At 42.3% G+C, this 26,385-nt stretch overlaps 1 protein-coding gene across 1 annotated transcript; it reads right to left on the reverse strand.

The window, feature by feature from the left end:
- Positions 1-7,325: 7,325 nt before the first annotated feature.
- On the reverse strand, positions 7,326-25,217 carry LOC133134338 (partitioning defective 6 homolog gamma-like). The gene is made up of 3 exons (XM_061250595.1): positions 24,981-25,217; positions 20,500-20,722; positions 7,326-11,472 (listed from the first exon to the last, which is right to left on the reverse strand). The coding sequence occupies exons 1-3, from the start codon at positions 25,050-25,052 to the stop codon at positions 10,523-10,525; spliced, it is 1,245 nt and encodes a 414-aa protein (XP_061106579.1). The 5' UTR covers positions 25,053-25,217; the 3' UTR covers positions 7,326-10,522.
- Positions 25,218-26,385: the final 1,168 nt, after the last annotated feature.

Here is a 26,385-nt window from a genome sequence, read left to right on the forward strand (position 1 = left end):
TACAGGTTTTCGATTGGATTGAGGTCTGGCACCTGAGATAGCCGAAAATATTTCTGTGTGGGTTTTGACATATGCTTTGGGCCATTGTCTTGCTGGAAAGTTCACTTACAGCTAAGTCTCATCCTTGTGGTAGAGGCAACCAGATTGTAAGCCAAAAGTGACTGATACTTGGGGGAATCCATTATACCAGTTTTTTCCATTATATCCATTTTAACCAGTGCCCCTGGACATCTGGAATTAAAACAGCCCCAAAACATCCCTGGCCCACCACTACATTTCACTGTGGGTATGAACTACATCTCCATTAATGCATCTCTGTTTCACTGCCAAACATGTCGATGCTGTATATAAGTATGTCAATATTATAAGTATTTGGACAATGGGACAATTTCTGTTCTTTTGAAGTTTAATTTTAAGTTATTTACATCCATATTGGATGTAGGAAATTACATCCCTTTTTTATACATAGTCCCCCCCATTTACAGGACCAAAAGTAATTGGACAGTAGGCTTCTCAGCTGTTTCTGATTAGTGAGGTGTATTCAATCACTTCCCTGGTGCCGGCATAAGAAAGCTTTCAGTATCTCGTCTTGATTCTAGGACTTTTTTGTAATTGGCATTGTCAACACAAAGACCAGTCGTGCAAATTAAAGTCAATGAATGCCATTATTAGGCTGAGAAAAACAAAAAAGTCAGAGACATAGGGTAAACAATAGGCTTACCAAAACAAGCTGTTTGGAACATCATTAAGAAGAAAGAGTCTTGCTGTCGATGTTTTGCATCATTGCTGTCCAATGAGTATGGAGGCATTTGATTGAAATTGAACAGATAAGATGCTTATTTACATTTCAGAATCAGCAGTTACATTATCAATGAAGGCAAGTGAGCCAGCACCTGTGGCAGCCACACATGCCCAAATTACAACACCCCCACCATCATGTTTCACTGATGGGGGGGTGCTTTGGTTCCTGGGCAGTTCTGTTTAGACTCCAGACTGCTCTTGCCATCACTCTGATACAAGTCTATCTTGGTCTCATCTGTCCACAAGACCATTTTACAGAGCTCAGCTCAGGTTCTTTTAGGTACTACTTAGTAAACTGTTACCTGTCCATCCTATTCTTGCAGTGGTTTGACACATGCCTGCCTCCTAGAAAGTGTTTCTGATTTGTCAGACAGGTGTTTGGGGACCATCAGAACCATTGACTGTTTGTACACCACTGTCTTTCTATTTTTGCTCACGCCTTGTTATCATTTGCTTTGTTGGGAGACAGACGAATTTGTGTATTGGACCACTTCACATAATGACCGCTATCAGTTTCAAGGTTCCCTCTCTAGGGATTTTCCACTGGGCTCTAGGGGGGAGCGGGGCAAGGCCCCACGACCATTAAGGATTTGAACGGCCCAATCCGAAGTGCTCGGGATATGCGCAATTCCTTACCACCAATCAGAGGTTACACTTGATTTGTAGACATATTTGAATATATGCAAATGTAACCCTATAAACACCCCAAACATCATTGCTCTTTGGAACATTTTCCTGACTGTAATAAACTTTCCTGCTTTTTACTAAGAACTGTACATCTGTTTTGTCTATCTTCACAAGGTCCGGCCTGAGCAAGAGGGAGGATGGCGACAGGAGCACAGCCAGGTGTCAGAAGACATCACGCCGCCCGCATGACTCTCCTGCCCAGTGGAGAGGGGGGCAGCAGCAGTAGTGTGGGTCCTCTGGTGGAGCAAGGGGGAGGTGGTGCAGCCGTAGAGGGCGTCACTGGGCCAGCTGCCACCGGGGGGAGAAATGGAGCTGCTGCCCCAAGAGTGAGTGGACTGGAGAGGAGAGTGACAGGTATTACCCGCCTGGAATTTAGTCAGGCAGTCCTTCAGCAAGCCATGGGCTTTGTGCCAGGTGACCTGAACTGCCTGGTGAAGGTTCCAGGAAACGCAGACATTTTTGAGATTAGCTTTAAGAATGCTAATGTCCTGGAGAGGTTCTGGAACCTCTTTAGAGAGGGGAAGGACAAGGCCCCCCTCAGCAATTTTGAGGTAGAGCCCCTGTCTGACACAGAAAACAAAGTGGTCACTGTACAGTTTTATAATAAAGCTGTGCAGTACCACAACGTGAGTACGTGGTTAGGCAGGTATGGAGTTGTTAAATCCGGATCTGAGAGGGTCCTGGATGAGGACGGAGTCTGGCTCGGGGCCAGGAAATGGCTGGTCCAATTGAAACCCGACCCCTCTGCAGTTGGGGGGGTATGTCACATCCCCAGCACCATCACGCTGGGGAGACACCAGGGCATGGTGTTTTATTACAGCAGACCCAAGCTGTGCAGGAACTGCGGCGAGTTGGGTCACTTAGCTGCAGCCTGCACAGTGGTCAAGTGTAAGTCGTGTGGCAGTAAGCAAGAGACCAGGGTGTGCCGTGATCCAAGGCTCTGTAATCTCTGCGGGGTGAGGGGGCATCTCTTCCGTGATTGCCCCCTCTCGCACGCAAACAGGGCCCGGAGCACCGCGCCCCCTTTACCATCATCGAGTGCCCCCCCGCTCCCTACCCCTCTTGCACCTACAATAATTGAAAACACACTCACTTCCATCCCTGTTCAGCCTGATAACACACCCACTCAAGCACCATGCACGGCACAAGACCTCCCTTGCAGCACTAATTCGGAAACCCCTAATAGTACAGTTCCCCTGATCACCCTACCCCCAATCACCACTGTAAAGGAGGAGCCTGACTCCGACATCCTCATCATGATGGAGGAGTCAGACTCCTCAACCACAGACACCGAGGACACCATCACACCCTGGCAGAAGGCAACATCTAAAAAGGGCAAAAGAATGCATTCACCAAAAACAACAGTTAATCACAATCTTCCCACCCAGCCTACAAATCCAGCAATAGTACGCCAAACTAAATTAGCCAAAAGAGCCGTCAACAAATTCTAAAGAAACCCCACAAATCTCCGCCAGGCCAAATCCCCTACCACGCCCAAATAAACCAACCCCACCACCACCAAAGCTGAGACAAACCGGTCACCACACCTCCAGTACTTTCCACCCCAGATCTACTAAGGACCAGCCAGCCCCCGGTCCAGACTCTGGAAAAGGGTCACTAACATCATCCGCCTCTCAGAGCCCTCCAGGGGCTGGGGGGAAGCCTGGGGTAAGAACTTCTGCCCCCACCTCTCCAGGACGGAACCTCCCAGGCAGTCAGGAGGGGAGGCCTATGGGGGTACATGGTCAGGGGGTGAGTAGGCGCCACAATAACCCGGACACAATCTTCTCCACAATAGATCAAATGTGCCATAAAATTTCCAGTAACAATTCCGGTCCACCAGACACACACCAATAATAAAAATACTCATGACAAATACAATCACTTTAACAACACTCAACACCCGCAGCATCAAACACCCAGACAAACGTTCAACAGTTTTCTCCATTCTTTCACAAATCCCCTCGGACGTCGTCCTGCTCCAGGAATGTGGCATTCCGTTCAGGGAATTGGATGGCGTTCTGGGGGGGAATGGAAAATTGGAGACTCTCTCTGGTCTGGCTCTAATATCGCCAGAGCTGATGGGGTCGGCACGTTGACGAAGAACCCCTTCGTTAAAATAACACCACATGACATTGTGGAGAGTGGGTGAATCCTCGTCACCGATTTCGATGTCGGGGGTTCCCCAACTCAGGGTCGTGCATTAAGAGATGAGGACTGCGGCAAACCAAGGCCGGATCGCTCCAGCACTTTGTTGCGGTCCCTCAGATTTCTCCCTCTGCGACGCCAGGGGCGCCTCTCCTCCCCAGCACACATTTGTGAGTTCCTCTGGCTCCTCCTCTTCCAGAATTGACATGTTTCTGCTCTCCCCAGGCTGGAGGGTGCACAGCTATTCCACCAAGGCGGTGCACTTCTCAGACCATCACATGGTAACCATGTCCCTGGTCTGGGAGAAATCTATAACCATGGGTAAGGGGCTCTGGTGAATGAACATCAGCCAGTCTCCTTCTTGAGAAGATACCTGGAGTGGGTGAGTCTGAAACATCTTCTTGACTCCCCGGTGGAGTGGTGGGAGATGGTGAAGGAGCGAGTGCGGGGCTACTTCCGGGCAGTCGGGCGTAGGAAGGCAAGGGAAAGGAGTGCAGTTTTTGACAGCCACAATGCTGCCCTCCAACGATTTAGCCTCCTCCAGTCCCGAGGCCTGGATGTTAGCAGCGAAATCGCGCAAACTCGGCAGAATACCGGGAAGAGCGGAAGAAACAGACCTTCCGCTCCAAACTCCAGGGCCTCCAGGAGGATAAGAAGTGCACACGGTTCTTCTTCCGCAGGGCATGGACCAAGACGAATAACATCTTGTCTCTCTATAACAACAGAGGTGTGGTGGTGACTGAAGAGGTCCGGGAGGTGGCCAGGGAGTTCTACGAGGGCCTTTATAGCGAGAGGCCCTCAGATGGGGCTCTCATGGACAGCTTCCTGGGCTGCCTGGACAGATGCCTGGCGGAGTTGAGCATTGAGCAGCTCACCAGGGCTTTGTACTCCCCTGAACACACACAAAGCTCCGGGCCCTGATGGAATCCCAGCCGAGTTCTACCAGGCTCACTGGGATCTCCTGAAGGGGGACGTGGCGGAAGTGTTCAGGGAGGGGCGGTTAGGCGCCTCACTGAGACAGAGCTCAGTAGCTCTTGTCCCAAAGAAGGGGGACCCGAAGGACCTCCGTAACTGGAGGCCGATCAACCTCCTCTCAGTCGACTATAAGATCAATCCAGGTGTGGTGGGCTATCCACTACCTAGAGCTGGGGGGGGAATGGTTGAAGGTGTACATGGACGACATTTCCATCATCGCCACAGATAGTCGGTCCATTGCTTGTGCCACCAAGGTGTTGGACGCCTTGTGTGTGGCCACTAGTGCCCTGGTCAACCAGGACAAGAGTGAACAGTTTCTGTCTCCACATTGGAGTGAGGAGCTGACCGTTTCCTTCCCTGTGCGTAGGAATACCATCAAGCTCCTGGGGGTGACCTTCCACGCTGACGGAGGAGGGAGAACCAGCTGGGAGGGAGCCCTCCGCCATGTCCAAAATAAAATCAGGAGCTGGAGTGCACGGCCCTTGACCATGGCAGGTAAGATCCTTGTCCTGAAGGCAATAGTCCTAACCATTCTGCTCTATGTGGGGAGGGTGTTTCCCCCAGACAAAGCCACCGGGAAGCGAATCACCTGGATGGCTTTCCGCTTTGTCTGGGGGAGTACCATGGAAAAGCTAAAATGCATCGCCCTCCTCAAGGAGGAGCGGAATGGGGGGCGGGGGGTCCCAGACATCGCAACCATCATTATGGTGCAGGGTCTGGCCACCCTTGTCCAGAACGCAGGTAAGGCCTCTGGTACCTTTGCCAGGTACTATGCCACCCCCTTCCTCAGAGCAATGGGCTTGGGTGTGCTGGACCTCACCATACCCTATAGCTGGGACCCCCCCTACGTCTCCCGAGACCTGAAGGACTTTGCCTACAGGATGGGTCTGCCAAGGGCTGGCCTAAACTCGTGGAGCTACAAAATGATCATGGCTCATTTAAGATCTGCCCAAATTGTAACGCTCCCGAGGGGGGGGGGGGGGGCAGACCGGGACCCGCAAGTCATCTGGGCAAATGTGACACACAACCGTCTTACTAACAAACAAAAAGACATTGCCTGGATGACAGCCCATAGGTGTCTCCCCACTAGAACATTTATGTACCGCCGGCACTTACCCTGACTGAACACTGCCCCCACGGATGCACTGACTGGGGACCATTTTTTTTAAATCTCTGCCCGTTTTGGGAAATCTTAAATTCACCCTTTTTTTCTTTTTGTTTTGGTATGATTTTGTTAAGATTTGTAATATTTAGTTTTTCTTATTCTGTAATCATTTGTTTCCACACCTTTTCCTGAAGTTAGGTTTCATTTAAATAAGGTTTTTGTCTTTTAGTTCAAAATGAGTGTCCGTATTTGTTAAAATTATTCTTTTGGGTTATTGAGTGTGTTTTAAGATTTTAAATTGTAAAAGAATTTAAAAAACCCCCAAAAAACCCCACTTTTCACTAAGAACGGTTGATCAGCTTCTTCACTGGGATAAAGGTCATTTTCTCATTCCTCAGTAAATTCAGAATTTACTAACAGCTTCATCTTTGAATTCTTCATCATCTGCCACAAGGTTAGTTTTACAGACCAGGTATCTCCATATTCACCAATTATGAATCTATCGCTTCATCTGTCTTTCATTTGACCAGTTCCTTTCTGTTATTTTATACAATTGTTTCCAACATAGAACAATAATTACAATGTCAATATGGTACTTTTATTCTCCATGGCATGCACAGCAATTTCTTACATAATGTGGCTTATGAGGCATAATAATCCCCAAAAAGTCACACTGATGACTCAAGACATCGAGGATAGCTTTTCGGCCAAGAAGAAGGCCGGGGCCGTCTTTATAGATCTGACGGCAGCCTACGATACTGTATGGCACCGCGGCCTCACCTGTAAGCTGCTCCGCCTGCTGCCGGACAGGCACATGGTCAGCATGATCATGGAGCTTGTCCGAAATCGCAGCTTTACCCTCACCACCGGTAGTGGACAGCGAAGCAGGTTACGACGCCTCAAAAACGGCGTCCCCCAGGGATCCGTCCTGGCCCCCCTCCTATACAACATCTATACCTATGACTTGCCTAACACAGTCTCGCGGAAGTATGCTTATGCAGACGACCTCGCCCTGGTATACTCCGCTGGAGACTGGCAGTCTGTGGAGGGGACTCTGAGCCAGGACATGCAGACACTAGCGGCCTACCTCCAGAAATGGAGATTGAAGCTCAGCGAGGCAAAGACAGTGTCGGCGGCCTTCCATCTTAACAACAGGGAGGCCAAACGGATGGGGCTTGGCTTCCAGTGCGGTTTGTGAGTGTGGCGCAGAGGAACAAACTGCAGACCATGTCATCCTGTACTGCCCGATCTATCGGGCACCCAACGGGGTGTATGGTCTGACGGTTCTGGATGACGACTCGGTGGAATTGCTGCTGGAGGTGTGTCCCGAAATATAGCCCGGGTGAACCCCCCCCCCCCCCCCCAAGCTCGGGGGGGTAAAAGGATAGCCTGGGGGAGTGGAGAGAACAACACCTGCCCACACGACGACGATCCCCAAAAACATGAAAGGCACGGAAACCAGCGTACACAGGGGTGGGATAGAGTTTGAGAAACATGGCCTAAACCTTAGCCAAAGAGGTTTGCAGCCTCCAGACCTTTCAACAAAATAATTAGAGATTGATGTTAGTTTAATTGCTTATGTTTAAAAGAGCATCACTACACAGAATCGTCTAATCTTAAGTGTCTTTATTAAAACTCCTCTTTACAAAATATTCAAAATACATTCAATAAACAGTGGCATGGAATTATGTACATTATTTTCAGTAAACAATCACAATTGACCAAAGGTTTATCTCATCTCCGACAGTGACTGATTACTCCATCTTGTCTACAAAAGCAGAGGAAACATTTATGGTTAAGTGAAACAAAATAATGTGAATGCGAAGTAAGAAAGTGACATTCATGAACAATTAACCGGGAAGGGGGGCAATGGGGGTAACACTTAATTATGTGTATGGCTTTGGCTTTTTACCAATTGTGTGCTCCAATCAGTTTTGGAAAAATCTAGAAAAAATAGTAATGAAAGAGATGAAAAAAAAAGTTACTTGAACAAAGGATGAGTGGATGTGTGTAAATATTTACATTTGTGTCTTAAGGTTCACTGTAAAAGGCTCACACGTGCATCACACATGTACAATAGCCTACTGTGCAAAAGTCTTTGGCACCTGTAAAAAAACAAAAACAACTATACAGTAGCTAAAATATAAAACGAAAGGTTCCAAATATCTAAATTTACTATAGCAGTAAATACTTTAAATCAATATTTTGTATAACCGGCGCTTCGCCTTTAAAACTGCATCAATTCTCTTAGGTACACTGTCCTGCAGTTTTATAAGAAAATCGGAAATCGACCATCCAACCATTTAGGACAACTTGCCACAGTTCTTCTGTAGGCTTTGGCTGTCTCACTTTTTACTTTATTTAATGAAATGCAAGATTGATACTGTAACTTTCCTCAAGGCAGGACTCCCGACTGACATTCCATGCTGGTGCCAGTGTTTTTTGTTTTTGAAGATGGCACAGGTGAGAAATATATCAACTTCTTTCTGAATAAAACAAACACAAGGTACAATGGAAAACAATGGAGAATGGAGACACACAAAATAATTTCCAGGAAAATTCTTCGATGATAAATAAAAAGATGTAATATTTTGCCACGGGGAGGTAATGTGGAGCCGAAGCAAAATAGTATTCCCTCCTACCAGCAGGTGGTACTCTCTGACATGTCTGTCCATGAGGATGCGCCATTGTGTAATCTGAAACGAACAGTTGCTTTTGACCATCGAACGTTACATTTTGACCCATGGAATCGACCCTAAAAAAGTCATGGGCAGACATAGAATCAATTCCAAGCATTTACAAATAAAACAGGAGTCATTAACAAATATCTGTACTGTACAAAAATACTGAGTGCTGAAACCAGAACATTTTTACTTGCTCTCATGATAAATTCTTAAAGGACATTTCTCTGCATTATATCTCCTGAAATCACCACTTTAAAATACAGACACCAAACACCAAACACTGTAAGGCCTTCTGTACATCATTTAAGACAACTATCCCCACTATGCAATAGATCTCGGGTTTATGGTTAGTGAACATTGAACATATACATTGCCATCTTGCTGTGAATTAACAACTTTTAAAAGAACACTTTCCTATATTTATCTCAAATTCGGAAATAAAGTTTTTCCTTTGTTTGAGTCAAATCATGTTCATTAAACACGACAGCAATAACAACATCAACATAACAAAGTGACATTATCTCAGTAAGCAATGCCAATGTGTAGTACTGTATTCAGATTGTAGATTCACTTGTAGTCAGGGGACACTTACAACAGGGACATGCAGTCAGCTCCAGAATTACTTGATAAAAATGAAGGAAAATGGCTGCATATCATAAACATATAATCCATAGCTATAGCATATTCAAATATATGGGAAAACTATATACTTTTATTTCAATCCATTTACTCTCATGTTTCAATGTTTTCATTAATAATCTTTTTTTTTTTTAAACCTAAAACAATTATTGTAAATAGAATTATTGCAAAAAAAGGTTAATTGGCAATGATACTAATTTAGCTAATTTCAGTCTAAATGAACTATATGGTGCCATTCCATCACTTTCTGTTTCAATCGAGTATGAAAAGCATGCAAAATCCTTTTGTCATCCATAAAATCATTTTTGTCAGACCATAGAAACCCAAGGATCACCAAGTCTCAAAAATAATAATACAATTCCAGCTCCACACAGCAAACTCTTTGTTAAGGTGCCAGAAATAACACAAACAGCTGAGCACAATAAACAAAACCAAGCATCTGGACTTTGCCAAGCGTCATTGGAATTATGACTCGAGAGAGTGCTATGGAAAGATGCACTTTTTGGCCGTACAAACCATCAACGTGTTTGGCGGCAAAAGAGGAATGCATACAAAGAGAAGCACCTCATACCCACTGTCAATTATGGAGGTGGGTCATTGATTATTTGGGGATGTTTTGTTGCCAGTGGTCCAGGGGCACAATTTAAGATCAATGGCATAATAAATTCAGCAGTACCAGGAAATTCAGAAGAAAATCAGGAAATGTTTATGTCAACAGCGGTATTATTTTTTAGTTAAGTTAACAGTATTTTTTGTGCATATTCATCAAGGGTGCCAATAATTCTGGAGTTGACTGTATTTCACATGAATCTCATTAGGTCCCAGGTAAATTCATAGCCAAGGAAGCATAAAGGTATACACTGGAGGTAACTAACATGTGGTAAAGAGGCCCCCTTTCCACATAACACTAAGAACACAGCTAACCTTTCTGTTTGCTTGAAAAACAAGCATGACCTAAAAGCAGAGCTCCTGTATGTTTCATAATTAAGAAAGATTAATCTTTAAGTTTTGAACAGTGTCTCTGAACTGAACTTTGTTTCTGTACTGTACCGCATAACATAATATGAATTAATTCATCCCAGTGTATTTGACAACACTGGAACACTGACTACTACTCATTGTACTAAAAACATTTATATGAAATATGAATACATAACTATCAAGGCTATGTTTAAATGCCCTAATAAAGGCAACCACCAAGAGTAATGACCGATCTTTTGACAAATGATAACAGGCCCTGACTGTTGGTCCCCTTTACATGAGTGAAAATTCCTTTCACATTACAATGCACTTAAATGATGCATACTAGATGCATATACTGCTGCTAAAAATACTACATCCACTTATTTAAGAAAGGTAATTCATGGTACATAAAAATATTTATACACACAAGAAGCCTGTATTGGCCTCAGTTTGTAAAAGTGTTTTTGATATTTATAAAAGTGCTGATGTTTGTCAGTCATGAGAGTGTTCGGGGGGTGCTCTAGAGCGTGATGACAGTGCCATCCTCCTCTACCCCTCCGCTGGGCAGTGCCAGACTGTGTCGCGGGTCTGTCCGCAGGGTGTGCAGGATCTGGTGCAGGCTACTGTTGCTCTCTCTCAGGGCAGGACTGCTTCTGTAAGCAGGGTCTCTGTGGGACTTAAAGCTCAGGCTGCCATTGGCTGTCCCGTTGAGGCTGGGCTGGGAGTGGTGGGTGGGGTGTGACTGGCTGCTGATGACGGCTGAGGCCGGGCGGCGGAGGGAGCCGGGCGGGGTGTGCGTCCGCCCGCGGGAGGCGTTGGAGACGGTGGACGCGTTGGAGCGTCGGGAGGGTCGTTTGAGGCTCCTTTCGATAACGATGTCGGAGTCCTCGTCACTCTCCAGCTCATCCGCAGCCAGTCTGGCGTGGCCCAGGTGACCAGCAGAGCCACTGCTGTCCGTAGACCGGCCGGAACTTCCAGACATGCGACTGCCTCGCATAACGTTGTTCCGCTGGTTGACCGGCTTAACAGTGATGATCAGGTTGTGGCTGTTGGCGATCATCATATCCGTCACCTGGTCCAACGTTTTCCCCATGACTTCGATGCCGTTGACCTCCAGAACCTCGTCATTGACGGCCAGCAGCCCCGTGCTGTCCGCCAGCCCGCCGGGCACCATGCGCGAGATGAAGATGCCCGGAACCTTCTCCAGGCCCTGGGGCGTGACCCTTACGCTGGTCCCGTCCCGGATGTAGAAGCCCAGGGGCTTGTCTGAGCCGTGGCGGTACAGACGCACGCGGCGGTGGGACTTGGGCAGGATGTCCACGTCGATGATGGAGGACACGGGCCGGAAGTCCTGGGGCACGCCGATGCGGATCTGCGGCAGCCTGCGGCCCACATCGTTACGCAGCATCCCCCCCGCCTTCTTCCGCCGTGCCAGGGTGCTGCCACCAAAGTCACTGTAGTCCACTTCTTCTGCAAGACAGGACACAGACAAAGACTTTCAGCACTCCCTGAATATTCAAATACAATCAATCATTTCTGAGGCTTAAGATAACAATGAGCCAGTGTGTATGCTGGTTTTTGTTACCATCAATTACCCTGGCTCACTTGTCATAGTGTAGAACACTGGCTCATCGTCGATGGGATCACAGTAAAACACCCCATACATAACAATAGTCCTTGGCGGTCATTCAATAAGCCCATGTCAGATGTATGCCACAAAGCTGATTTTAATGGATATGAAATACCAATAATCTGCTGTGTTTTTTTAAATCCACACAAAAGGAGATACTGTAAAATGAAACACCATAGCAGCAAATAAAATGTGTAATAAAAGCCTTTCATTTCCAGGATATGAAGCACACTGTATTACTATACACTTAAAAAGGTGATAAGTGATCATTAATATAACATCTTATAGAGAATAAAGTTTATTTTGACAGCTACTATACCAGTTATATACAAATATATTATTATTGGCACCACTGACTAGAAATGCTTTTAAAAAAAAAGAAACAATGTACAGTAATTATTGGGATAAACTCAAAATGCCAACGTACTGTGAAGAATACTGAATGTTATTAATGCCTCAATGGAACCAACTCAAATTAAATGTAAAAAAATCATAATTATTGGCTTGGTTGGTTTAGTACCTAGGGCATGAGCCTTTGGCAAAAAAAATACAGCATGGAGTATTTTCTTGTAATGCTTGACAAGGTTAAGGAACACATTTGGAGGAATTCTGGACCATTCCTCTATGCAGAGCCTTGCACCACCCTTCACATTGTTGGGTTTGCACTTATCAGCTGCCCTCTTCAGATCAGCCCACAGGTTTTCCATTGATTGAGGTCCAATCCCTGGGTTGAGTAAAAACCGGGGTGTGTCGTTGATTTGATTAGTTATCCTCCAAAACAATCACAGAAAGCAAATTGGGAAAGACACAAGTGTACTAAAAACTGAAAAATCCCAGCCACAAATAATTCTGCTTCTTAAAGAAATGGAAGACATCCTGGAATCTCCACACAACGTTCCCATTCTATTCTGGCAGTAGTCATGGCCATTGCAATGTTACATTGCACAAAATTTGGTTTAATTCAAACGACAATTGCCATCACAGCTGGAATATCAATACATAGTCTTGTGCTGGAAACGCTTTTACGTGGCACCAGAATATATATGGGTATTACCACATGCAATGATGATATTCAATGCATTATACAGGAGTTTTAATTGCACTGTTTAAAATCAGCCTCATTTGCAAAATGCGATTAGTAGGCAGTCCAACCAACACATCTGGCTTTAACTGACCTCCAATCAGCTACGAGACAAAACAATTACAAAAGACACAATAAGAGTGCTGGAGTGCCTGCAATGTTCAAAGGCTTAAAAGGTTTCCTGGAACCCCTCAATACTGTATGTATTGTTCTTTTACATGAAACTGAATTCAAAATCTAAAGGTTTATTATTATTATTATTTAACAGCTGGTCGCAGAATCCTGTTTAGATGTGCCGTGCATTGATTCACATGCTCTTACCGAACACCGTTATTGTGCCAAAACAATGCAGCAGAGGAAGTCTTGACTCAAACTGCAATGACTCAAGTCACATTTCCACAGCCATACATTAACTCTCAAGCAGCTATAACTCAAGCAAGAGGCATGTTAACAGAAAATTTACCTGGCCTTAGAATATATTGGCAAACACTTGGTATTATGATAGATTTGCCCAAGACAAACGCATGTTTATCGTTTAAAACATCTTGGCAAGAAAGTACCTTTAAACATGATTTTCCCAGGAAAAACAACATCAACTTGTTCCCTAAACAAAGATAAAATAAACATTTCACCTCCCATGCCGTACACTGTGTCTGGGCCGCATGATAACAAGCAGGGTTATTCACTTTGAGGTTTCATTTTGGGAATGAAAGCAAAAATAAACAAAAAATGACAAGCTAATTTGGCAAGCAACATCATCTTAAAATATCAGCCTCTAATATTACTCACAAGACACAGCCATTTCAAGTTAATACACTGAGGTTGTTTTTCTGATGGATTAACACATATCCATTGTTTAAATTTACATATGGAAATTATGCTCATAGCCTAAAGTTAACCCATTATGTTTCACCTGTATAACCTATTTTAAGCTCATCAAAGAACCAACTATGGGCATGTCATTGAAGTGATGACTAAAGAGCATTTTAGATAATTGCATTACGTGGCCAATGGTGTATAAATGGTTAAGCTTGCATAAAACACAGCATTTTTTCGCCCCTGTGAAAATGAGAGCATTTTCAGTGACGTGACGCCACTATATCTGTGAGCATCCAAATAAATTCTGAAAATATTTCATTATTATTCAGTATGCTTAAATATGGAGCCAGGCTGCTTTAGCGAAATGAGGGAATGCGTTTGATTTGTTGATGGGGTTTGGGAATTTGACAAAAATTCAAGATAGTTCAAGAATAGTGTTGAAGAATAGTAACCATTTTATTATGGGCATGTCATTTTCAGGCTTGTGTCAAGAAAAGGGGTTAAAGGGTTAAACAGCTCCTGAAGTGCCAGAACAGGCAGCCAGGTGTTGACAAATGATGTGCAGTCAAAGGACAGAAAGGAAAGACATTTCTGAAAGATTAATTATGGCAATAAGCTACAGGAAACCAAGGAGTAGCCTACTTTTCCCCCATGAACAACATCTTTTCAGAAATAACAAAACACAAATAAGGAATAGTCAGTTTTGCAGAATCTGTTAAAGCCCCTGAATTGATCATCCTCTGTGTCCCAACTGCCAGGGTAAATTAGAAAAGGAATCTGTCCTAGACTCAAACTGCTCATATATCACAGATTCTGTACACGCAGCACATCCCAACAACCACATCCCAGTCCCCCTGTTCCAACCCCAGTGTAATTACTGCAATTTACTACACTGCACATATGGGTCATGTTAAGAGATCTGCATAGCTGGATAGTGATTTCTTAAAAAGAATTAAGATCCATCCCCTTTCACTTTCTGCCATAGCTCTTTGTGACTCAGGTGCCAGGTTGAGCAGTGGTTTGGGTGGTGGATGAGGTTGTGTAGCCTTGGTTTAATATTATATTTCAGGACATAGGCACAGTGAAGGCAGCAGGCTCGTCTGGCCGGAAATCGCTCCTTCAGAACGATTATGAAACAAAAACCAGAAGTAAAAATGTCCGTTTCCCAGAGCGGGGGGAGGGGGGGGGGTGTGTGGGTTGGAGGGGAGGGCTGAAACGGTAGGGAAATCATTTCAGAGATAGCTGATGTGGAAAGGGACCTTTAGTCAAATTTAGTTTAACACTACATGGCTATTGAGAAACTGGTCCGACGTGCATTATGATTTTTAAAAAGGTCTCAACACAACTGCACCCAAAAATAAAGCAGTTCTGCAGGCCTGCGGCATGAAAGCTGCAGTCCAGCGGTGAAATGCAGAGAGAAGAGAAGCAACAGCTGGCTGCATGATTCCTGAGAATGAGTCTCCTAGAATGCACCCTCTAAATACTGATAGGCCACTGCATCGATGGAGCAGACACCAGCTATGATCGGGCATTCCGATATTGGAAAATATATTAAAATGGCGACAAAGTTAGAACCCAAAAATCCCACCCACTCTACAGACTGTCAGCGAGCTACTCATGAACCAGATCCAGTCTTTAAATTCATACACCTTGAGTTAATGCCAAGGGGAAAGGGGATGGGAGCCTTCCATGAGAATCCAGTTTTCCAATGAAACATTTTTACATGCTAGCTCTTTGAATTGCAAATGTGTGCAATATGTAAAAATACCTGACAGAGTCATCCATTAATATTGTTAATATAATATACTGTACAGGGCCAAATGCTACAGTGGGTTCACAGCCTATTGCTCCATGTGTACAAGGAGCATAAAAGGAAGCTTCAGTGAAGTTTTGACCAAATTATTTTGAACCACTGTTAAATATCTTTCTCTTTCTTTATCCATTTAGTTGTAGATTACTTCCTCCTATAAACATTGCCAGCCAATAAAAACTGGGTTTTGAGACTCTGCACACAAAGCCCTGGAATGTTTACGCATTTCCACAGAGGAAATGACCCACTTGCCAAGTAACTGCATTTGCCTTCTGATCCTTCCTACATCTTTCCCTTGCCATCGGTTTTTCTGGGTTTACAATTCTGACCTTGACTGAAGGAGGCCTGAGATCGATTGTGTGGTTAACGGTGGCCCCTTACTGATTTTGTGCCATGCAATAATGACCATGTAATTCTACATGGCACACAAACCAATGCAAATGACATCCACAGATTCCTACAAATATGAACAAATGCAGCAGTTATTCCTGGATGAGGAGCTGCATAGGTTTCGGGTGTTGCTTGACTAATTGTGCTGGTCCTTTTACCCCGGGGAAGTATCAGTTTTGACATTCTACTGCAGCCATTATACGTATCGGTACCTGCAAAAATTCCATTTGAAATTCATAAGTAACCTGTACAGTATTTCACCATTTGAAATTGAATGGAATGGTTCAGTTCTAACAATTCAATATTTTGGACCTTTTTGCACAGCGGGTGTGCAGAGCAGAGCTTGACCCCAACCATGGATAACCATTTAACCATGGATGAAGAGACCCGAAACTTAGAGGTATTCCATGTAAAGCTGGGTGAAGTCAGTCTCAATAACACAGGCTACCAGTTTCAGTTTCAGGCCGCCCGACATTAGCAAACTTTCCCTTCACAGAACAAATTTTTCATTTTTTCAAATTTTTCATGAGATTCAACACATGCAATTTGACAAGGGGTGCCAAAACCTTCACATACCACTATAAATAAGACCAAACATTTACCAAAAATGTGTTTAGAATATTTTTTCAGTTCTTAAAGAAGAACTCTCGGTGCCCTTTCACAAATATATATGTACAGAACCCTTGATAAGCCCAGGCTTAATATGCATTTCTGGCGAATGGGCCTTAGACGAGCGGGGGGGGAATAAATAAATAAATAAATAAATAAAAGAGGCAGAGCTGAAACTGCAGATTTCATAGTCATATAAACAAGCACAGAAAATGGCAACTACATACAAATGAGCAATTCCTAAACAACATTCAAATTGTTTCCTATTCCGGAATCGCAAAGCACACTCCCAGGAGACGCGTAATTGTACAAAATATTTCACTGAAGCACACCCTGATAAGTTCCCTCCACAGAACTTTAATTCCCATACCACACAAAATAACAAAGTCAAATTCTACAAGTCTCATCCACCTTGCTATCAGAGTATGACTTAGACTGAACAAACATTGAACTTCTCTGAAGGAGTAAAATGAAGACCTCTGGCCTTCTCTGAATGAAAACCACATAAACCTCCTGTATAGCAATTCCAGCTCCTGGGGCCTTTTAGACAAAATACTAATTATTTAAAATAGGGCAGACCTTCGCTCAAGACATGGCAAAATGGTCACTAAAATATTTTTTTTTAAAAAGCATTGACCACAGTCTCATTTGTACTTATACATGGGAATGGTAGCTGATGGGAATATTCCAGCTGAATGGCTAAACTCAGACAGTCCATGTGGAGATGTGGTTTTTCACAATAGTATAATTTGGTGAACTAGCAAGCCAGGAAAATGTAGAATTTCTTAGGCTGCAAAAATCGTACATGTCTTTCACTGCTTTCCCTCTGAAATTTCTGGAACATATCCTCGATGCACCGCTTAAAACAAGGAAATAATCGAATTCATTTTTATGGGACTACCTTTTCCATCTTTTCTTACCTTTTTACAATATTTTCTCTCAAGACTAGTGCAATGCAACAGACAATTTTACCTTATTTTACCTTTCCCATAATCAGGTGACGGATTCAATCTGCTAGATGATCTCAGTTTCAGTAATTTGAGTTAAAGCCTTTCTTTAGCAGTCACATATGCGAGACATTAACCACCTGCCAAAATTGGAATTGTTGTTAGAGGTGTGGGACTAAGAGAAAAGAAACCAGTACTTTTCTGCTTAATTGTCCACCCAAGAAACTTAAATGCCAGCTACAGTGATCATAATACATGTTATAATACAACCAAAGATTGGGCCAATATTCTATGTCACCCAACGTCTTTTCAAAGCAGATTAATTCCAACACAGTACAGGTATTCACTTGTCCTTGGAGTGTGAAACAAGCTAATATTGCAGTGGAGTGATATTAATATTGTATGTACAGTAGAAACCAGTCAGGGACTATTCATGTCAGGTCACGCCCAGACAAGGGGGAGTGTTGGAGGCTGTATACAAATTTCACTCAAATGAATGACTCCCCTTTGGGAGCTGACAATAGAAGTGTTGGCAACTACAGAACATTTGACAATGTCCGCAATTTCTTGCAGAAGGTGCTTTGTGCCAAACAAAACACTTCAAAATTAATTTGCAAAATTATAAAAATGGTGACATATGCCTCATGACGTGAGGATACAAAGTTGCGGAGTAATTATGCAACATATTCCTCCTCTTGCCTTCCAGTATTGTGATTTACACCCCTTGTCAGATTGTATGCAAAGCTCATCTACTGAACATCGCATGATGCCTGCAGAAACTGCAGAGTCCTGGTCAGTGTTGAAATGGAAGATATACAGAACTCTCACGGTCCTGAGGGGATTACAGAGCAGCACTTTCGACAAGAATGTTCAAAACACATACTCCAAGGCATTTTGGGACAGATTATCTTGGCCTAAGTGCTCAGCAGAAACATTATATTGTAGTAGGGGAGAGCCGGGTCGAAGGTAACGGAGGGCGAAAGTAACACGCGCATTTTCTCGAAAACGATGTGAGCTGCAATGACATGGTTACTTGTGCATGTGCATACGACAGTGCATGAGCAAACAAAATTTTGGCGCTATTGGAGCACGTTCAGTGGAGCTACCATCAGAAAACATTTTTGCACAAGTTAAGTAAGTAAGTCTTTTTCGATTGAAGAAGAGTGTGCAGACCTTGAATTGCACTACTGGCTCTCCCCTACATGTGCATGTCCCCTACTGGTAACTTGCAAACACTGACTGCAAATATTCTACTTGCACATGAGTATATTTTAAAATAGTTTGGATTAGATGTGTGCTTTCACACAGTTGGGCCTATGAAGCAGTTCAGCTCTTGGAGCCTAGTGCCTAGGACCTGGAAGGTTGGTGGCTCAATCCCCAGTGTAGCCTCAATAAGATCAGTGCAGCTGTTTGGCCCTTGAGTAAGGGCCTTAACCCCTCATTGCTCCAAGGGGGATTGCCCCCTGTTTGGTTTAACCAATTGTAAGAAAAGGATAGCAACAAAATATTATCCCAATTCTTAATTCCTATAAATATAGGGTCATTTTTGCACAGTCAGTATAAGAGGTCATGATGATTGTGGGAGCTGACCAAGGTCAGATAACAAACAATCAAATTCCAATCAAATCGAGTTCGGAGGGTAAGAAATACGGGCCTGAAACATCCTGACAATAATCCTGCATTATCAGTCATTAATCATTCATGAACAAGTGGCTACATTCCAAATGGCAGAGCTGCGTTCCCCCTTAACCCAGAGCAGGCCAGACCGACTATGACAGTACGGCTGCCTCCTACAATTCAGTTCACTGGATCCACTGCTCAAGAGCCAGGCACTGAAGTTTCTTTCAGGAATTGAGCTGCCCACTGTACTTTGCATGAGGTTTGTTTTACCCAGACCATTCACTAGACCATTACTACTGTTGAAAGAGAACAGTTTACTGCACATGCATGTGTAGTTGAAGGCACATTTGCCTGTGGGAATTCAAGGTCTGCATGCCCTTTGCAGACCTTGAATTCACAAAGAGAAAAATCAATAAAACCTCAGACTCAGATCTCTGTGGAAGGGGAAAGGCACAGTGTCACTGTAATTGGTATTGTGTATCCATGTTTTCACCAGGTCAGATGTAGGCTATACCATGTGAATACCACACTTTACGCCTCTTACCTTCTGAGGCTCTTCCTCCTACGCAAACCATTTTCCCAGGGGAAAGACTGAAGGAGGAAATGGCTACTGCACATATGCATGTGATTACACATTTCCCAGGGTCAAACTAGTTCTCACCAGACAACACGAGGCAATCCACTATGCCCGGACAACAAATGGCTCATTCCAGTATTTATGTAATGTGCACTCTCCTGTAACTAGTCATTCATTTTTTTACCATAGGTCCCTACTTTCCCCCAAACTTCTCCTCCTGTCTACATGTAATACCTGACAAGGCATCTGGGAACACCTAGCCAAAATGTTACAATGAATTGCTGATGTGGATCACTGCTAAAGTTAAACTGAAATCATAATGTAATTATGTAAAGTAAAATATTGATTGATCTGTGGGGGGCCTCCTACTATAAAGAATACAGTGAGTTCTTAACCTGAGAAAAGAAGTATTCCTCATGATGAAAATGTGGCACTTTGCATGTCACACTGGACCTGCTCCAGAACCCACAGACTATAGCCTCAGGCTATAAACAACCACACCCTATATGATCTGCGACTTCAGTAGCCTGTGTGTGTGAACCATATACCATAGAAAAAATGGACAAAGTAATGATGGGCAATGCACCCCTGACGAAGGCGTAAGTTGTATAGTTGGCCATTTTTCCAGCTTTTATACTGTTAAAAGAAATTTCTGCATGCATTTTTCATTACATGCATTGGGACTAAAACAAAACCTACAGAATTCAATTCAATAGGGTTTTAGAGACACAGACACAAAGAAGCTTTACAGAATGAGGAAATGGGGGGAAAAAAGACAATGTGAGGTAAAAAAAAAAAAAAAAAAAAACCCAGTGGGAAGACTCCAACATAGGGGCTCATTAATGCACCAACTACAAACCACTCCTAAGTTCCTCATTATGCAAGGAATAGGAGAGTGCTACCCTCTGGTTTCTGCACATACTTATGTCAGGTGGTTGTTGTCAGATATAAGCAACACTGGGTGAAAGAGACATGCAAACACACAGCCACCATTATGTCTAACCATAGGCTTACCTTGTCTCTGTATGAAGACTCTGAGCAGAGGATGGGCACTGGTCACAGCCTTGCAGAAATTATCATCATTATTAATAGGAAGCAGGTCGCCGTGGACATCTGCATAGCCAATCATCACTTCCAGGTTGGTGAGCTGGTGCAAGGTCAGGACAAGAGTGTAAAACTCCTGAAACTTCCCGGGTTTGGATCGGTCCATGGAAAACCGCCGGAATTCTGCCCCAAACTAATAATAAAAAAAGCAAAATAAATAGCGTATACAAACAACATACCCACACACACACACCAACTAATACAAACAAATTATAAATTATACGTACCTGCTTACCATAGGCCTATGGCCATTATGACTTAGAGACTAGAGACTTACAATGTCAGCATTTTAAAAACGGAAATTTGAAATTCGGAAAATGGATATTTACTTCAAACTTCAGGCACTAAGGTACAACATGCATGGTTTACCACCCATAACTGAAACACGTAAACATCTACTTACAACACATACCATGGAGTACCATTCCTCAATATCAATACACAGTAGACTTCACCAGTATACATAATATCCAACCTTCAAATAAGCCCCTCAATTTAACCAGGCAGTTTGCCAGCCAAAGCAGACATTACTATGAAAAAACACAAAAGAAAACGGAATGGCACACACAATTTAGATTTAATATTGTGACCAAATGGAGGAGTTACATGTAAAGGTAAATACAGATTCATATCAAATAATTTTTTTTCAATCATTTCCACTTGATTTCTTGAATGAATCAGTTTAATACACATCTTACAGGAAAGCTCATTTTTGTATATCATATTAGAGCAGGCCTATATTTCATCAGTCAACTGTAGCTCCAGGAACAAATTTAAAGTGATACCTCAGCTAATTGAAATGAGGGAAAGTGCTTCACTGTGGAAGAGTGAGGAATGAGACTATAGACGGAACCACTGCCACAATTGAAAGTAATTAAGACATGGCATCCATGCTACAGATCTTTGATCCAAGCTAAATACAGCCAGACAGGAACGTCTTTGAAAAAGTCTGTTTAACACATGAAAGAAGACTCCCAAGCGATGTTGTACAGGAACCTCCAAGACAAGCAGCTGTACTATCAGGACACAATGGTCATTTCTTCTACTTCTGTGAACATACTCCAAAACTATTTCCTATACCTTATTCTAATGCACATTTTTACATTAGTTGAAAGCTAAAACACAAACAATCCACCAGGTTTCACTTTTGGTTAATCAGCTACAAATATCAACAAATTAGTCTTATTCAGTATGCTTTCTGTATAGATTTAGTTGCAAGTTATGCAATAGACCATTTACAAGCAACATAATCAATCAGGTCTGAAAGCATTTTTGGTGGATATTCTGTGAACACCGAAAAATGTCACCTAACTCTAGGTTTGCTTTTGGTCATATAATTATATCTCCCTTCATGATTTAGATCTTATGCAGCCAACATCTAGCTTGTGCTGAACATATCTGCAAGAGTAACAGGCAGCCACTGAAACACCAAAATGCTAGCATTCTGCCACTTCCATTTAAGCTAACACCTTTCCTATTTGTGCAAGTAGTTTTCTATATGCAATACAAAGGTTAGAACTGCATTACTAGTAAAATAATAAAATGCTTTGCTTTTTCAAAAAAACAAAAACAAAAAAAACAAGTGAATAAGCATGGGAACCGTGCTTCCATTTGTTTTGTTTTAATGCCGATTTCATGTAATATCTCCCAGATACATCAACATTCTGTCCCTCCTCACAGCTGCCAGGAACAGGAATTTCCAGTCCCTCTCCACACAGATTTCCAAACAAGTGTTAACAAGACGGAGCACTGACACATTCTCCATCTACATTTGTGAAAATGCATTTCACCTAACAATGACGACGAGTGTACATGTATATGCACGTGCGATTCTGCAGCCGGAGTAGCCAGCAAGCTGAGGCAAGCATTAGCCAGAAATGGAACAGTAATGTTCCTGACGGCATGTGGACACGATATGGACAGTTTGCTGGACAGAAAATACCTTGATGTTCTAACTCGGATTGAAGCTTTTTAAATGGTTAGCACAGCAAGAAAGGCATGTTTCCAAATACAAATAAACAATAACCAAATCATGTCTTACAACATAGCAGCAAAGAGTGACTTCGGCTTGAGGGATTTTTCTATATTCTACAAGTTGATCAAGCTGACAGTCCATTTGAGATATGTAATTTATATTCAGAGCAATGATGCTGCACTGTACCCACATTAAAAATGTCAAAATTAATGTTGACTTAAATACAGAAATCAGTGTGCTCTCCTAATATACTCCTAGATTCTGTACTGATTTCAGAGACTGTGTGTGTGGGTGTGTGTGTGTGTGTGTGTATATATATATATATATATGCACACACATACACTGTACATACATACATATATATATATATATATATACATATATATATATATATATATATATATATATATATATATATATATATATATATATATATATATATACATATACATATACATATACACACACACATACACACAGAAGGTGCTGGAAATATTCCTTAGGGTTTCCGGCCAATGCAGTTCAGGCATGAATTGGTACTTATATGAATAATTACCAAAACATGTTTTAGAATAATTGCACCACACAGCAGAAACAGTGCAACAAAATAAGATATAGTCAAATGGGGAAATGTGTTTGAAATTGTGTATGGACTCATTCGATGCAAGTTAAATTGACTAATGATGCTACTCTGAAAACAATTTTTATGAATTCCTTTTGCGTAAGTAATAAGACTTCTATCCTTATATCCTATAATTTACATGTAATCCCTTGGATAGAAGGGGAGACTGTGGTTGGTAATATCGAAATGTTTATTTTCTTGAACTTCATTCATCTATTATGTTTAAATATCAGAAATATCACACTTTTTTTGTGATGTAAGCATTTCAATTCTGTAGTATCAAAAGCACTAAATGTATCGAAAAACTGTGTTAGATAAGATATATTATAAATGCCTTCCAGCAAGTAGAGACAGGAATCAGCTACATTTTCATATGAGATTTGAACATCTGATGAGTGATGTTAGCTGGGTAACATATTTTCAAAGAGGTGGATCTCAATGCGAGTGAGTTTGGTTGGCACACTGAAATGGTGATAATCCACGCATTATTCTTATATTAAATTAAATATAATTCTATACAAATGTACATGCCTGTGTGTGTGTGCAGCTCTGAACAGAATATTGTGGTTACTGTCCCACCAGTCACACAGACACAAAAAAAGGTTATTTGAATTAAATTGAGATGACAGTTGAATCTACTGGTTGCTTCATTCTTTGTAACTATAGCATTTTAACATTGTGCCAACCAACCCCATATTATGTGCCAACCAACCTCGTCTTGGGCTGGTTGGCACAAGTGTGCAACATGACTTTAATCATGAGTCACCTAATTTTACAAAACATTTGTGGACATTAACATGTGTTTATAACTGAGACCGTAACTTTTCATTTGCTACTGGTTAGAATATGGTAACACAAACTATGCCAGAGGAATACGGCAGAGTGAAAAGTGTGCCAACCATCCCCGGTCTCCCCTACTCTTTGTCAATTTATTTTCGTGGTTGACGTATCATGTCCTGCACGTAGGCCTACTGTAGTACGATACCCTGGGGTTGCCAGCAAGAAATCACAACACAATCATTATTACTCCTCCAGGTGGACTGGCATCGCCACATTTGGTCTGTTTTTGCAATTTTGAAACATTCCACTTCTAATAATCAGCTGTCCTATAAAGCAGAAGGAATTCGAGAACCTTATTATGTGTAGGCTAATACACAAATTACAAATGTGATTACAATCTTCTTATCGTTCTATTGATGATGTAAAATTCACTACTTGTAATTTGAAAGCAATGGATTTCTAGAACACTTGACTTAGAATTTTGGGAAAGTCTTCCCAAAAACTATTCAAGGGGTTTAACACTTTGGCCAGCTGGGTCCCACATGGTGAAATACGCTCTCGCGTTAAAAATGAATGAAACAACTTATCAAATCAAAACGGCTGCCACTTATTGGAATTGCGGGTTGTGCTCTTGACACAAATGAATGGGCATAGCACGGCTTTCTATCCTTGTCTTGTAAAACAGAGCTTGAAATATATTCAACTGAAATTCGCGAGAGCCCAAACTGAAGTAGCTCGGGCAGAGTCTCGGCTTTGTGTGCAAGTTTACACCAGTTTCACCGTATGCTCAGCTTGCCATACCCGTAGTTATGAAGATACATTTGAATCTGAAACCAGCCAATTCGAGGTGTTATACTGAAAACACTGGTTAGGATAACATAAATGTTTCACTTAGCCCACAACCTTGTAGTAGAACCTTTAGAAGAAGTAATTATCCTGCTTTCGACAGTTTTTCCGAACTTTAAGTCTCTTCGCTCCTTTGAAAACACCCTAAACAATGAGTGACACGCTTACCTTGCTCTTAACTTCGACAGCAGTACAATTGAAGTACCGCAGTGGCTGTGTTTTACTAAAACTCCGATTCATTTTTCCTCCGACGCTCCAGAAAGACAGGAACTTTATGATTCGTCCCGAAAATATTTCTCCGTTTCTACGGAGTTAGTTAGCGGTATTCCTTGGATGAATGCACTCCAGTCTGCTGCAGTGAGCTCCACTTTGCTTTAAGCAAAAACTGAAGAGCTGTCTACTAGCCTACCCCTCGCCTCTGAATGGAGGATTGAAATTTAATTTTACAATGACATCACCGTAACCGTATCCTATCCACAGTCCTCCGTCACACCAGAGGACGCAATCTGAAAAATCTCTCGATTCTGCGGTTATATTTTTTCCTCAGCTGGTTAAGAATAATACAGTCGTTTTCTTCATTGAGGGAAGTAGTAGCCTAACCATTGAATTCAATGAGCCTAACCTTACAAAATGTTGGTGTTCATACAATTTTGTAACAATCTTCGCAGTGGCCTAGACCTATCCCTCAAACACCATGGTAGTAGTGCCATTGACATTTAATATCCAATTAATTTAAAACATCTTAATACATGATCAATGTATACATTAATAGCAGGGATAGGGCTATTGTAATACTACTATTTCTAGAACATAAAAGACTGAATAACTATTAAATTGCCTTTCAGGAAAACTATTTTGGCAGCAAAACATGTAAGGTAAGAACTAAAGATTAGCCGACTACTTGGCTTTGCTGCCTCCAAGTGGTTCTACACACACGTAGGCCTACAAAAGTTGTTGCAAAATAAAAATCAATTGTATGCACATGGAGCAATCACACATACGTTCATTAAGCATTTTATTTTAATAATCAAAACGATTTAAATAAATAATGGGTTAAACATCATATGGTAGTCGTAAGTACCTGCTCTAATACATTGATACGAACACACTAAATAGTAAGGTGCTCGTAAATGTAGAGGATGCTTAAGCAGACAATGGCTGGACTGGAGTGTTCACCGATAATTAACAGAAAGCCTATCTAAAAACTTTCTAACTCACAGGCTCTAACAGTGAATGATAAAAGCTAAAATTTCTTATATCAGCAGATGTGGCTCCCTGCATAAATAAATAAACTCCTCACATTCATATCTGGCCACCAACTGCAATAGCTGTAAGTGTATTGGGATGAGTACAGTCAGGTCCAGAATTATTGGCACCCTTGATAAATATGCACAGAAAATACTGTAAACTAAAAATAATACCGTTATTGACATAAACCTCATTTTCCAACAAGTGTAAGTGTAGTAGTGTCCTTTATGAACCAATGTGTAGTTTTAACATTCTGTATACTCCTTGTCCTAAGGGTAAAAAATGACCTGCCTTCTCTATACCTGTAAAATAAAGCAGCTCAATT

This window comes from Conger conger, chromosome 1 (genome assembly GCF_963514075.1).
Source record: "Conger conger chromosome 1, fConCon1.1, whole genome shotgun sequence".
NCBI classification, from domain to species: domain Eukaryota; kingdom Metazoa; phylum Chordata; class Actinopteri; order Anguilliformes; family Congridae; genus Conger; species Conger conger.